The 13,206-nt window shown below is 44.2% G+C and overlaps 1 protein-coding gene across 1 annotated transcript; it reads right to left on the reverse strand.

Moving 5' to 3' along the window:
- Positions 1-276: 276 nt before the first annotated feature.
- On the reverse strand, positions 277-4,945 carry LOC120675860 (disease resistance protein Pik-2-like). The gene is made up of 3 exons (XM_039957075.1): positions 4,335-4,945; positions 2,940-3,837; positions 277-2,481 (listed from the first exon to the last, which is right to left on the reverse strand). Exons 2-3 carry the CDS (start codon positions 3,797-3,799, stop codon positions 462-464), a joined length of 2,880 nt encoding a protein of 959 aa, XP_039813009.1. The 5' UTR covers positions 3,800-3,837; positions 4,335-4,945; the 3' UTR covers positions 277-461.
- Positions 4,946-13,206: the final 8,261 nt, after the last annotated feature.

Genomic DNA, 13,206 nt, shown 5'->3' on the forward strand with positions numbered 1-13,206 from the left:
TGATCCTTACTTTCAGGCAGTCCTTTGGTTTTACCGTGGATATTGCTATTCCCTACATACCCTTCTCTGCCATCCAAAATTTGAAAAAGGGAGAAAAACATGTATGTTTTCATTATATAGGAATTAAAGCAAGCTTATGCGTAACCATGCACAAATATTACAAATTCTGATTATATATGGTTTGTGCACATCTGATCGTATTCTAATACCAGCAATTGTTCAGGTTGCATCAAGAGGAGGGCGTTCACAAAATTTGGTCACACAGATCTAGAGAAGTTATCGAATATAGCAGCAATTCACAATCAATAATAGCGTTCACATTAAACTGCTTCATACAATCATACTCCAGCTTCACATGATAGAAGCAACTATATGACAACTACATCACGAATGATATTGAAGAAACATCAATCAAGAGCTCTACTTGAACAACTAAGAAAACAAACGCAACCAATGAGCGATCACTCGTATGTCACTTTGACTGTCAACTGATTGGAGTCGTTGCACTTGCGCCTCGCATTCTCTTCCTTTAGCTTCTCCAGTTCATCCTCCGTTTTGTGTTTCTCACCACTAAATTGCACCTCTTTAAGGTTGGTCAAATGCTCGATTCCAATGATGCTGCTCTGTCCATGGACTGAAAATTTCAGCACAAGGGTCTCGAGCATTGGCATGGATCCTTCCTCAAATCGGTAAACTGCAGGAACTCCAGGATTATTGTAAATTCTCAGTTCGGAAAGCATCGGAAAATATTGGGTAGTTTTTGCAACTATCTCTTTATCGGCGTAGAAGTTTGTCTCAAGGGTTAGTTTCTTCAGGTTGGGCAACTTACACAGGACGTCGAATAGGGTGTCACCACTTAGGTATGCCCAAGCTATCACAAACTCAACAAGATTAGTCAGTAACCTGACCCAGTCTGTCAATGTACGTTCACCAAGGGTACCGCACATCCTCAGGTATCTGAGGAGCCTTGGTGGTGACTTGAGGTGATGCAGGAAATTCTCCTTCTTTCTATCATTAGTAGTAGGATAAGTAATTTCAATGTTGAGGAATCGGAGGGAGTATAGCCTGCTTAGGGAGATGCTAAGCTCTTCTGTGACATTCTGAGGAATGCCATAGGGAACAAAGATAGTTAACTCTTGCAACAGCCCTAGCTCACCAATCTCCTTAGCAACCTCAATGTTGGATGTGACAGACATCTTATTCACCTTGCGTAGTGCCTTCATTTTTCTTAGGCCCTTGGGAGCTTCCCAGTGGTAGGTCCAGTATCCATCCCTTTTGGAGTATTGTAGGCTCTCAAGATTCTCTAGCGCTGTCATTGTTTCTGGTAGACCTGTAAGGAACGTTCGGCGTACATCGAGCACTTGCAAGTGCTCTAGCTCACCAACTTCTGGAGGCAACACAGTAATATCTGTACCCCTCAAGTTCAAAAACTTTAGAAGGTACATTCGGCAGATATGAGCCATATGTTTTTTCCCTATGCCCTTGCAATCTTCCAGGTCAAGTACCCTTAGCAGGGTGAACTCACCTAGCTGATTAAGCAGCGTGTGCCCTTCAAGCTCAAATATACTTAGTGATCGAACATGCTGCACATCCATCCTATTGGTGACATTCCTCCTACCATGCCTTGCTGCTATTTTCTTAGATGATGATTGCTTGGATGGCTCTACTCCGCCATGGATGGAGAGGCGGCGAACCCTATCATATGACATCCCTTCATAGTGCCCACCTATCAGGCTTATAAAGTTAGCTTCTAGGGATTTTGCTACCATGACCTCAAGCATCATGTCATGCACCCGGCACGTCTCCTCCCTTCCATCATAGTAGTTTACTATGTCGGCAGCCCGATCAATCATGCTTCTACTCACGAGCTCATTGAAGTATGCTTCTGCAACCTCCATCAATGTCAACCCCCGCTTTTTAGCAACCAATCCTTCCGCGATCCATCTCATCAACAATCTTTCCTTGACGATCACATAATCCTCTGGGAAAATGCTAAGGTACATCATGCAAGCCTTGAGATGATGAGGCAGGTGGTCGTAGCTAAGTGTAACTATCTGTCTCATCCCCTCGAGGGTAGGATGGCTCTCCATCTGCGAACCAATTGATTTAAAAACCGTTTCCCACATATGTTTGCTTTCAGGAGATTTGTAGCTTGCCAAAAGGCTGGCAATGCTTACAATGGCCAAAGGCAGCCCACCACATTTTCTAAGAACTTTCTCCATAGCATCTTCAAGCTCCCTAGGGCAAGAGCCATTTGTGGAGCCAAATGCTCTGCTGAGAAATAGCTTCTTTGAGTCTTCAGGACTGAGGGCCTTGATATGACAGATGCAATCGCTAGTATAACTGCATAATCTGGCGACAGTATCTATCCGAGTGGTCACAATGATTCTACTGCCGCATTTGTTATCTGGTAACAATAACTTGGATTGGATTGCATCCCAGGCTACTGTGGTCCAAACATCATCGATCACAATGAGGTACCTACAGAGAATTAGAGAATCCTATGTGAAGAACTGTAGTAATTTCTCAAACACGTGGAGCATATTTGTCTCAAATGTTTATTCAAACTTACCTTTGAACTTTGGACACCAATAGGTTACAAGATTATGAGATCAAGAATGTAAGATAACAATGAAGATTTCCACAAAAGTTACTGCCACTGCATCAGTTTTGTGTGATTATATCAGTAGCTGACAAGATCAACTAACATTACTCTGCATTCAGTACTCCAAATCTCCAATTATGATTTATGAGTCAATAGACTTTTTTAAAAAAAATAAAATTTATGAGTCAACAGTCTGTAACTTATAGATTATGAGATCAATAGTTGTAGAATTACCAATTATATGTAGAATTCATCAAGTCAGTAATATATACTACTCCTGGAAAAGAAAATAAATAACAGTAGGTGACTGGTGTGCCTTTTTTTGGTACCGTACCTCTTATTCGTGAGAGCCCCTTCAAGCTTGCTTGCCAGCGCGTCCTCGTCCATGCTGTCGATGTTCCCTAAGCTGTTCTCTTCCCTGAGGCCTTGGCCACCATGTACTGTCGGGTTCACGATCTGCTGCAGCACTCGCCTAAGAAGTCCCTTGAGGTCCTTGGTGCCATCGAACGCTTGGGACACGGACACTTGCGCTTGGTGCTGGAACTCCGCCTCCAGCTGCCGGCACACCTCCATGGCCAGCGTCGTCTTTCCGAGCCCTCCGAACCCCACAATGGCGAACACCTTTAGTCTCATGTCCGGCACTCCACGCACCGCCTTCACCATCCCTGCCAGGGTGTCGACCTGGCCACTTATGCCGACGAGCTGATTGTTGGGGTCATTAGCAGGGCGGAGCCCATGCGCCGCCGCCGCCACCACCGGCAACTGGGCTAGATGAGGGCGCCTCAGCGGCTCGAGGCTGACGCCGTAGCGAGCATGCTGCTCGTTGATGGCGGCGGCACGGGCGCGGAGGGCCCTGATATCGCCGGCGAGGCGATGACGAGGCAAGAGCGTCGCGAGCAGGCGCTTGGACCAGACGAGGACCCCGTCGCCGGGACGGCACCTGATGCGGAACAAGTAGAGGTCGATGCAGTCCTCGGCGTCGTAGGCGAGCTCCCGAAGCTGCTTCATCCACTCCCGGAGGAAGTGGTCCACGGCGCCCTGCTCCGCCTCGGACTGCATCCGGAGGAGGGCGTTCATGGTGGCCAGCTCGTCCCTCAGCCGGGCAACCTCGCCGCCCACGCCGCGGAGCTTCTGGAACTCCTCGCCGACCAGGAGCCCAAGTTTGCTCACCAGGTTCTGCGCCGCGCCCTCCATGGATTCTCTCTTGCACGCGCTGGTACGGTTCTCCTCACCTAAGTATCACCGATACGCGATACGCCGATACGGGTACGGGTACGGCGATACGGCGATACGACGATTTTCAAAAAATAAGGATACGCCGATACGGCAAGTATATATATTTTTAAAAATGTAAATTGCCAAATAATTCGTAAGAACGAAATAGATAATAAATATTACATTTCCAAAGAGCCAACATATGTAGTAAATGTTCAAGTTCAACCAAATATAGCTAAATGATTAGTTCAATCTGGATGGGCCTACGTTGATGGGCTCCCGATGCTCTTTCAAATGAGGTGTTATTGGCCCAAAAGTATCGGACGGAGTATCGGGAAGTATCGGACGGAGTATCGGGAATTAAATCTTTTATTTTTAAATCATACTTTTTCGATACTTCCCGATACGCGTATCGGGCCGTATCGGGCCGTATCGGGGCGTATCGCCGTATCGGGCCGTATCGGATACGGGTACGGCATCCATTTTGAAGTATCGGTGATTCATAGCTCCTCACGACCAACCTCTCTTCTTCTTTCTGATGTTACGGTGCAAGGGGACGCATGATCAAGGAGACAAGGAGTATGTATTCTCTTTCTCTTTTTCTAGGGTGAAGCAAAGCATATATTCCAAGTTTGCAACTGATGGTGGTGCTAACACACAAAGCTACACTACTGGATTGCAGTAGTTTGCCGTGTGCCAGGGGCAAAGACAAAGCCCACATTACACAAGGCGAAAGTTTTGCCGTGTGCAACACACGGCAAACAGAAGCTAGCAAAGACTCATTGGCTGTGGGTCCTTTTTCGGGCACGGGCAAAGCCTTTGCCGTATGCTGTTATGGTGCAAGGGGACGCATGATCAAGGAGTTTGTATTCTCTTCTTTTTTTAGGATGAAGCAAAGCATATATTCCAAGTTTTCAACTAATGGTGGTGCATGCTAACACACACCGCACGCTAGAGGAAATTCGACATGAGGAATCAGGCAACAGCAAGCAGATAGCCTGATGCCTTTATCAAAGATCCCGGGGCTTTTTGGATTTCGCGGTTTTCTCCCGGATCCATCGTCCCATCCACAGGCCTCCCTGCTTCTGAAATAAGAAAGCTGCCAAGCTGCTATAATTTGCTAGGGCCAGCCACGGTCATGTGCTAGTGCCTCAGATCATGCAATTGATCCTTGCTTTTCAGGCAGTTCGTTGGTTTTGGAGTGGATATTGCCATTCTCTACATACGAAGACCCTTCTCTGCTTTCCTAGATGAAAAAAAGGAGAAAAACATGTGCACTTTTCACTAGATAGGAATTAAAGCAAACTTATGCGTAAGCATTCACAAAATTGCAAATACGGAATATGGTTTGTGCACACCTGATCGTATTCTAATACCAGCAATTGTTCAAATTGCATCAAGATGAGGTCATTCATAAAATTTGTTCACACGGAGATAGAGAAATTTATTGAAAAGTAGCAGCAATTCACGAGCAATAATATCATTTCCTATCTTTAGGTGGATTTAATTCACGAGCAATAAAACAAACTAAAGTATGTTGTTTCCTGAAAACAATACAAGAAAAGTAATGCATCCAACTCAATCATGTTTGTAGTTTTGGTTGTAGTAAACTTGGTACATCTGAGAAGGGGTATTCTCAGAAGGAGGGGGATATGAGAGAAACGCAATAGGATGCCAAGATGACACTATCTAACACTCTCATCGAAGCCTTCGGGGCGACACTATATAACTGGCTTTGTCAATATTGGTATTAACCCTTTGTTGACTCATTGACTAGGAAGTTTTACCTTTTGCATTGACTCTGATCAATATTTGTTGCTGCACTAAAAAACAGTACTGTACCATGTCAGAGAGGAGATGGAGCTGCGCCAGCAAGCATGCGGCAGCCCAAGTGTGTTGTAGTTGTGCTAAACTGCCAATGGATCTCGCCAATTTTATTGAGTATCGAGTTTGTTAGTTATTTATGTAATCGAACTTATGTAACCTCGAACCTTCTCTTCTCTCTTAAATAATATCACAGTGCTGCTGCCTACATTTTTAAAAATAACTTGCTTTTAGTAGTATCTCAGAGCTAGTAGAAGTTTATACTTTTACGTGGTAGAAAATCCAGACTGTTACTGTAAAAACGCAAAGCTAATGCAGGCTTTGTAGGGCGAAGCCAGACGAAAAAACCACCAGGGTCGGATGCATTAAACGTTGGAGTCAACCTCATAGAGGAACAGTGATCAACAATGTTTTTTCATTGATTTTAGCAAATTTTATCGGGTCTGGCGACCCCGGTGGCCCCATTGAGCTCCGCCCTGGGTAAAACGAACACTTTCTTTCTTTATTTTTGACCGAAACTTCGGGGAAGAATCCCTGAGATCGTTTCTATTTATTGAAAAAGGAAAGGACAGCAGAACACAGGGCCAGCAAGATGCTAGCTAATCAACACAAAGAAAACAGAAGAAAATAAGAGAGAAAAGATCGCTATTACAAAAAATGATTTGTAGCAACATCTTGATTCTTTTATGGATGGTTCAAAATTTCACCCGTTCCTATAAATGGAGCATGATTACTATAGACCACAAGCCACACCTAGATATCAATTTTTGGGGCGGGTCACCCCCTCGCCCGCCTCTACAAATGGGCGCCATTTATAGGGAGCCCTACAAATGGGCGCCATTTATAGGGGTGACCCGCCCCTGAAAATTTCATTTGCAGGGGCACCCTATAAAGGCACCCATTTGTAGGGGCAGGTGAGAGGGTGACCCGCCCCTACAAATTGATTTCCAGGAGCGGTTTGGCTCCCCACCCACCCTAAAAATGCTCGATAAAACCTTCGAGACTCCTTCCTCCACCTGACAAGCCATTGTTTGCTCAGGGGAGGAGCTACCCAAAAATTCAAAAAAGAAAAAAAGCAGAGGGAATGTTTTAAATTTGATTTCCTTTGAGTCGAGACCTCTAGGAGGTAAGTGGATGCTAATTCTATGTCATTTCTAAGCTCTTTTTGTTAGTTTGAAGGCTCAAATGGAGCTCTCTTTGCTTCTAGCTAGATTTAGTTCTCCATAGTGTGTATTTGCCATTTGAGGCACTATTTGCCTCAAACATTTGGATGAAGTTGTGCTATAGTAGGAGAACAAGATTATACAATTGTTTGGACAAAATCTATATGTTTTAGCCTCATTCCTAAGTAAATTATTTAATAGATCTATGGAGGAGAGAGAAGAAGATTTGTTTTAGTAGGAGAATAAGATTATATAATTATTTGGACAAGATCTATATATATTTTAGCCTCATTTCTAAGTAAATTATTTACTAGATCTATGGAGGAGAGAGAAGAAGATTTTTTTTAAATTTTACACACATGCATGATAGATCTTTTTCGAAGATTTAGTGGTAAAATAATAGGTTGAATTTTAGTTTTTTATTTAGTACTATTTAAATTAACTTTATTTAATATATACTCATAATATATAGAAGTATATATTTATGTTCATTTAGGGTTCTATTTCTTGCTTTGGAGAAAAGGTTTTGATTATTTTTTCTATATTTACATAAACGGATGCTATTTTAATCTATTTAAATTATTTGTTGCTATTCAGAGATGGATAGGATATGGATGTATAATGCAAAAAGGATGGACACCTATTTCCATGGAGAGCTTAGTAAATTCGTTAAAGCTGCGAAGAACCATGCAATAAATGAGAAAACACGGTTGATAAATATCCCATGCAAAGCCTACAGGAGTTTGAAAGTATTCAGCGATCCAAATACAACCTGAACGCATGTGGTGGCGAGTGGTTTTGTTAAGGATTACATGATCTGGAAGTATCGGCGCCTTTCTTGCAGAAATGTAAATACAACACCCTGGAATAGTCCTAGGTAAAATACTACAACACTATTCCATGCGCAATGGATTTATTGATGATATAAGAAATATCAACAAGCATTTTTGCCTCTGTTGCCGGGGAAGGCACCGATAGAATAGATAAAGTTTTTTTTTATTAATCTCTAAGATGGTATTCGTTGTCTAAAAGGGCTAATTTAGTTTTGTTTCCTCTTTTATATGAAAATAAAGTAGTGTATGACTAGTTTCGAATTGCCGCAAAATTTCACTCACAATCAAGAGTCACATTTGAGAAGAGTTCGACCCCGCGTCCAGTGGCGGATCCGTCCAGTGGCGGATCCAAGGGGGGGCTGAGGGGGCTCCAGCCCCCCTAACTCCATGAAGTCCATGGGAGCCCCCCAAGCCCCCCTACAATTTCTAGCCATAGTTGAAAGGGAGGAGGAAGAAAGGAGGAAAAAGAAGAGAAAGAGAAGGAAGAGGAGGAAAAAAGAGAAGACGAGCCCCCAATCTTCAGTTTCTAGCTCCGCCACTGCCCGCGTCATACACTTTAAATCTCACTCGATAGCTGAAACAGTCACTATTGTGCCATCAACTCCCAACGCTATGACCCAGAATACATCGTGATTTTTCTGCTCCTCTGCTGACAATGTTGTCGTTGGGCCCGCCATCAATACTGGAGGGAAGAATTTCGAGATAAAGACAGATCATGTACAAGCAATTTGCGGAACGTATTCACATTAATACCTTTTATGTCCTATCAAACAGTGCACAGAGTTTACGTATCAAATTTACATTAATAGGGAGTGAGGAGTGAAAGGTTTACGTAGAAGCACTACCAGAATCTGTGAAGCTCGCTAGTGACGGAAACAATGCTCGGGACAAACTTTCCCGACGATTATACTTAAGTAGAGGAAGAAGGCAGAGGTTTCAACCTTTCTTTCTGTGTATACTTTTAGGGATGACAGTATGACACTCCATCGAGAGTAGAATCTTGACCCCTGATCGGTTAAGACCTTACTCATTTATTTAATTATTTATGCTTGGCTGATTTTGTTCTTGTTTGGGGTTTAGTGTATTCTTGACATGGATTAATTATTTTTTACTCTCTCAAGTATAGTTTCTCTGTCGAATTCTCCAGTAGTAGTAGGGTGTGCAGACATGGTGTCGTACAATTGAGGGAAGAAGAGCTTCAACCCTAAACCCTAAACCTTAATTATTTGTTTTCTCTAGTAGTAGCACAATAATGGTCTTGTTTGTTTTCTCTAGCATTCCCTAGCGCACGCAAGCCGAGAAAAAAATCTTACATGTATGGAGTATTAAATAAAGTTTATTTGCAAAACCTTTTTAGGATGAGTGTAATTTTTCGTGACGAATCTAATGACAGCAAGTAATCGATGATTGGCTACAGTGATGCTACAGTAATCTTCCTCTAATTATGCGGTCAAAGACTTTATTAGATTCTTTAGGGTTTCTAGCGTATGGGTTCTAAAGTTAGTTTTGTAAGACACTCGTAATTAATAGTCAAAATTCCTAGCACTACCTAGCGCCAGGGAACCAAACGGGGCTAGTAGCACTAAAGCAACATCACACGCGAGAACACATCATGCACACAACTTGGGACCCAGAAGGCTAGAACGGGAGGACAAACTACGCTTTTTTTGCATTGAATGGAAATGGGCGTGTAAGCCCGGTTCCCCTTTCAAAGATCTTGGAATTCCCCCTTTTCTACTCCTTTGTAGCATAAAATAAAATTCGACAATAAATAATATAAAAGTATTTATCATTGACATGGTAGCAACGAACTGAAATGCATGATCACGGTTTCATTTTATTTCACGTTATCATCAAGATTTTTTCACCACAGATGAGAAGCGGGATGCGGCATGTAAAAAATCAAGCTTGTTTCTGGGCAGAAACGGGTAGAGCCACTATCGGATTCTGCTCTTTCACTGCATGCGAACAGTTCGCCATCGGCGGTACCCGGCAAACCATGCACGGCAGACACAGCGACGGCGAAGGCAGCTTTGCTGTGTGCCATTTATCGCGCACACGGCAAAATAGTTTGCCATATGTCTTTCAAGGCACACGGTAAACAAAAGTGACGGCGTTGATGGCACGTTTGCCATGTGCCTGTCAGATAGCACACAATGAAGATTTGAACTGAGCCACGGCGGGACGGAGCCGCTTCGCCGTGCGCCGTGTGTGGAGCACACGGCCGTAACCCTCTGCCTAAAGGTGCCCGCACGCGTCGCGCACGTGACGCTTTGCCGCGCGGGTCTGTGGTGGCACACGACAAAAGGGACATTTTGCTGTGTGCTTTGAGTTTGCCGTGAGTTTTTTTATACAGCACACGGCAAACCGTGTGATATACCGTGTGTCAGCTGTTTGTCCTGTGTCCTCCTGAAGGCACACGACAAAAAGGGGGAGATTGTAACGAACATGACCCCATTTTGGTCATTTCGATTGATTTTGGTGATTGAGTGACAACGCATTCAATGGGACTAACAAGTTTGCGAGATCATATTTATAGGATTTCCTAAGTCCCTTGGATGACGTCCAAGTCATATCCGAGACGTCCAATGCACCGTTGAGACGAGGTGTCCAATACACTGTCGAGACGAGATGTCCAATGCACCGTCGATACGAGATGTCCAATACACCGTCGAGACAAGGTGTCCAAATGACCGCTGCGATGGGTTGGACAAGTGCAACAAAGAAACAGGAAAATCTCAGTGGGTTCGGATAATCCGACGCCCCTACGGTCGGACTATCCGACCAATGCACTCGGTTAATCCGACGTAGTAAATGCAGGCTCGGACTATGAGTAGTAGTATTCTGCAGAGAGCCTGTTTTAGTGTGTTGGAAAATATTCTTCAGGGTCGGATTATCCGATGGTGTCAAGAAGCAGGTCGGACTGATGCTTGGATCATTCTGCAGAGAGATTGTTTTCGAGGAAGGAAAATTGTTTTCAGGGTCGGATGATCCGACGTAGCCTTCAGAACGCGTCGGACTAACTGGTCGGACAAATGATGTCAGCGAATGGTTTAAAAGATAACGGCTACCATGGAAAACTCAGTGGAGTCGGATGATCCGACGCCCTGGTCAAGATAGGGTCGGATTATCCGACGTCCTATGCATGAAAAAGATCAACAGCCCTAAATGGCTAGTTTGCTTGGAGGGCTATATATATGGGTTCCCCGGTCATTTGAAGCTTGCTGGAGTTCAGAGAAGTCCCACACACATCCTCAACACCTCCAAGCCAACCAAAGTGCTTATTGATCACATTCTTAGGTTTAGCACATGCTTTGTGAGTATTAGTGCTAGATTAGCTCTTGAGTGAGTGAGTTAGAAAGGTTGTGTGCCTTGTGCCTTGGTTCTAGGAGAGAACCACATCTTGTACTCGGTGAGCCGGCCATCCTTGGAGTCTTGGTGACTCACCGGCAACGTCAACGACCCTCCGGCTTGGTATGGAACGGCGTCGACAAGCTTTGTGCGGGGGACATGGGGACCTCCTTCCTTGGTGGAGAAGCTCTTTAGTGGAACCTGGAATCAAGGTGACCGTGGACTCCGCGTCCTCGGAAGAGACTTGATTGCCGAGAAGCAATACTCTTTGTGAGTGCTTCAACAACATGGATCTAGGTGTGTCTTTGTGGCTAACTGAACCACGGGATAAATCCTCGTGTCACAAGAGTTTGCTTTCTCTCATCCCTTCTTTAAGCTTCCGCATTTACTTATTCAATTTTTGTGCCTTTATTTTCATAGAGTAGAATATTGACAGGATTGGCTATAGGTTGCATAACTTTTTTGGGATGAGGGTTTTCACACTAGAAGGACACTAGATGCACATCTAAATAGTATGTTTTAGTTTAATTATTGTGCAAATTAGTGGAGCTTGATGTTAAAGTTTTTAGTTTGCCTAATTCAGCCCCTCCCCCTCTTAGCGTACGAGCACCCGATTCCTTTCAGCTATGCTATGTGCCTGATGAAGTGCATCTAGGCCGATAGATGTTAATGGTAAGTTTCGGTGATTAATGACAACCGTATGTGACTAACGTGTGTTTTGAAGGAAAATTAATGATTAATTTAGTCTCATATGAAATGCTAAAAGAGACCCCTCAATTCGGAACAACCATGCGTGCCAAGGACTCAATTCTAAAGGTTAAGGACCTTTCTAGTCTCAAGTGTCACAAGGAGATGAAGGACACTTGTTTTAGCTAGGGTTTATAGTTTTTAGTTCTTGACCGTACTATTAAGAGGGGTTCATGAGTTAGTAGCTTGATCAAAATTTAGTTGGCCTTAGAAATCTTGCACACTCACTCAAGAACAGCAAAAGATGGTCAATAGAAGTTAACACAACGCTTGGAAGAAGAAACAATCGATGTTACATTCGAATCCAAGTCAATTCAGCTGAAAACATAGAAAAACAGCAGCACCGGTTGAACCGGTGCCCTAGCATCGGAGCATCCGATGCTTGGAGAAAGGACCGATACCCTGTCGGTCTGTCTTCTCTGGATGCAGGCAGGAATCAAGTCAAAAACTCTATAGCACCGGTTGAACCGATGGTCCCAAGAAAAGCACCGATGCATTAGATGTATTTTGTTCCAGAGAGCATGTTTTGATGGACTTCAGCTTCTCTTCAGCACCGGTTGAACCGACGCTTCAGAATCAATGCACCGGTGCATTAGACGTCCTATGTTCCAGGGAGCTTGTTTGAGTTGATCAGTGAACCTCTTCAGCACCGGTTGAACCGATGACCCTTCGGATCATGCACCGGTGCAATGACGCAAGCCTGGATACTGTGTCAGAACCTCAATGGCTACAATTTGGACACAGAGAGACCGGTTGAACCGACGCCTCAAATCTGACACCCATCGGTTCTTCCGGTGCTCACGGTTTTTCTGCAGTGGACTTCCAACGGCTATGTAACTCTTTCCACTCTATATAAGGGCACCCCATAGCTCATTTTAGTTGCCTTTGACACCCTGAATACTTGAGGCCACCCTTGAGAAGAAGAGAAAGTGCTTTGTGCAAACAAGAGAAGATCTAGCACTTTGTTTGTGCTTCAACCTTGAAGAATCCATCCTTTGCAAGTGTAGCAAGTGTGCTTGAGCTAGGGCCAACTGAGTGTAGGTCAAGTGAAAGCTTAGGAGCTTGTTACTCTTGGTGTTTGATGGCACCTAGCCGGTCTTGGTGATCGGGAGGTTCTTGGTGAGCTCTTGGTGTTTGTGGGAGCCCCAAGACAAGAAGATTGTACACGGTGTGAAGCTCGCCGTTCCGGAGATGGAGAAAGAGCATTCTTAGTGATCACTTGCTCCTTGGTGAAGCAAGGGAGCTATACCCTTGTGTGGGTGCTCCAACGTGGATTAGGGGGGAGCATCAACTCCTCGATACCACGGGAAAAAATCCGGTTGTCTCGTGTCTCTTACTTTTATTTCAAGCAATTAAATCCTAGAGTATGGCCGGGGAAGTGGTGGTCCACCCAAGCTCGATGGGAGAAACTATGCTTATTGGAAAGCTCGCATGGCGGGTTACCTTGAGGCTATTAATCCCATCGCTT

This window comes from Panicum virgatum, chromosome 5N, assembly GCF_016808335.1.
Source record: "Panicum virgatum strain AP13 chromosome 5N, P.virgatum_v5, whole genome shotgun sequence".
NCBI lineage: Eukaryota > Viridiplantae > Streptophyta > Magnoliopsida > Poales > Poaceae > Panicum > Panicum virgatum.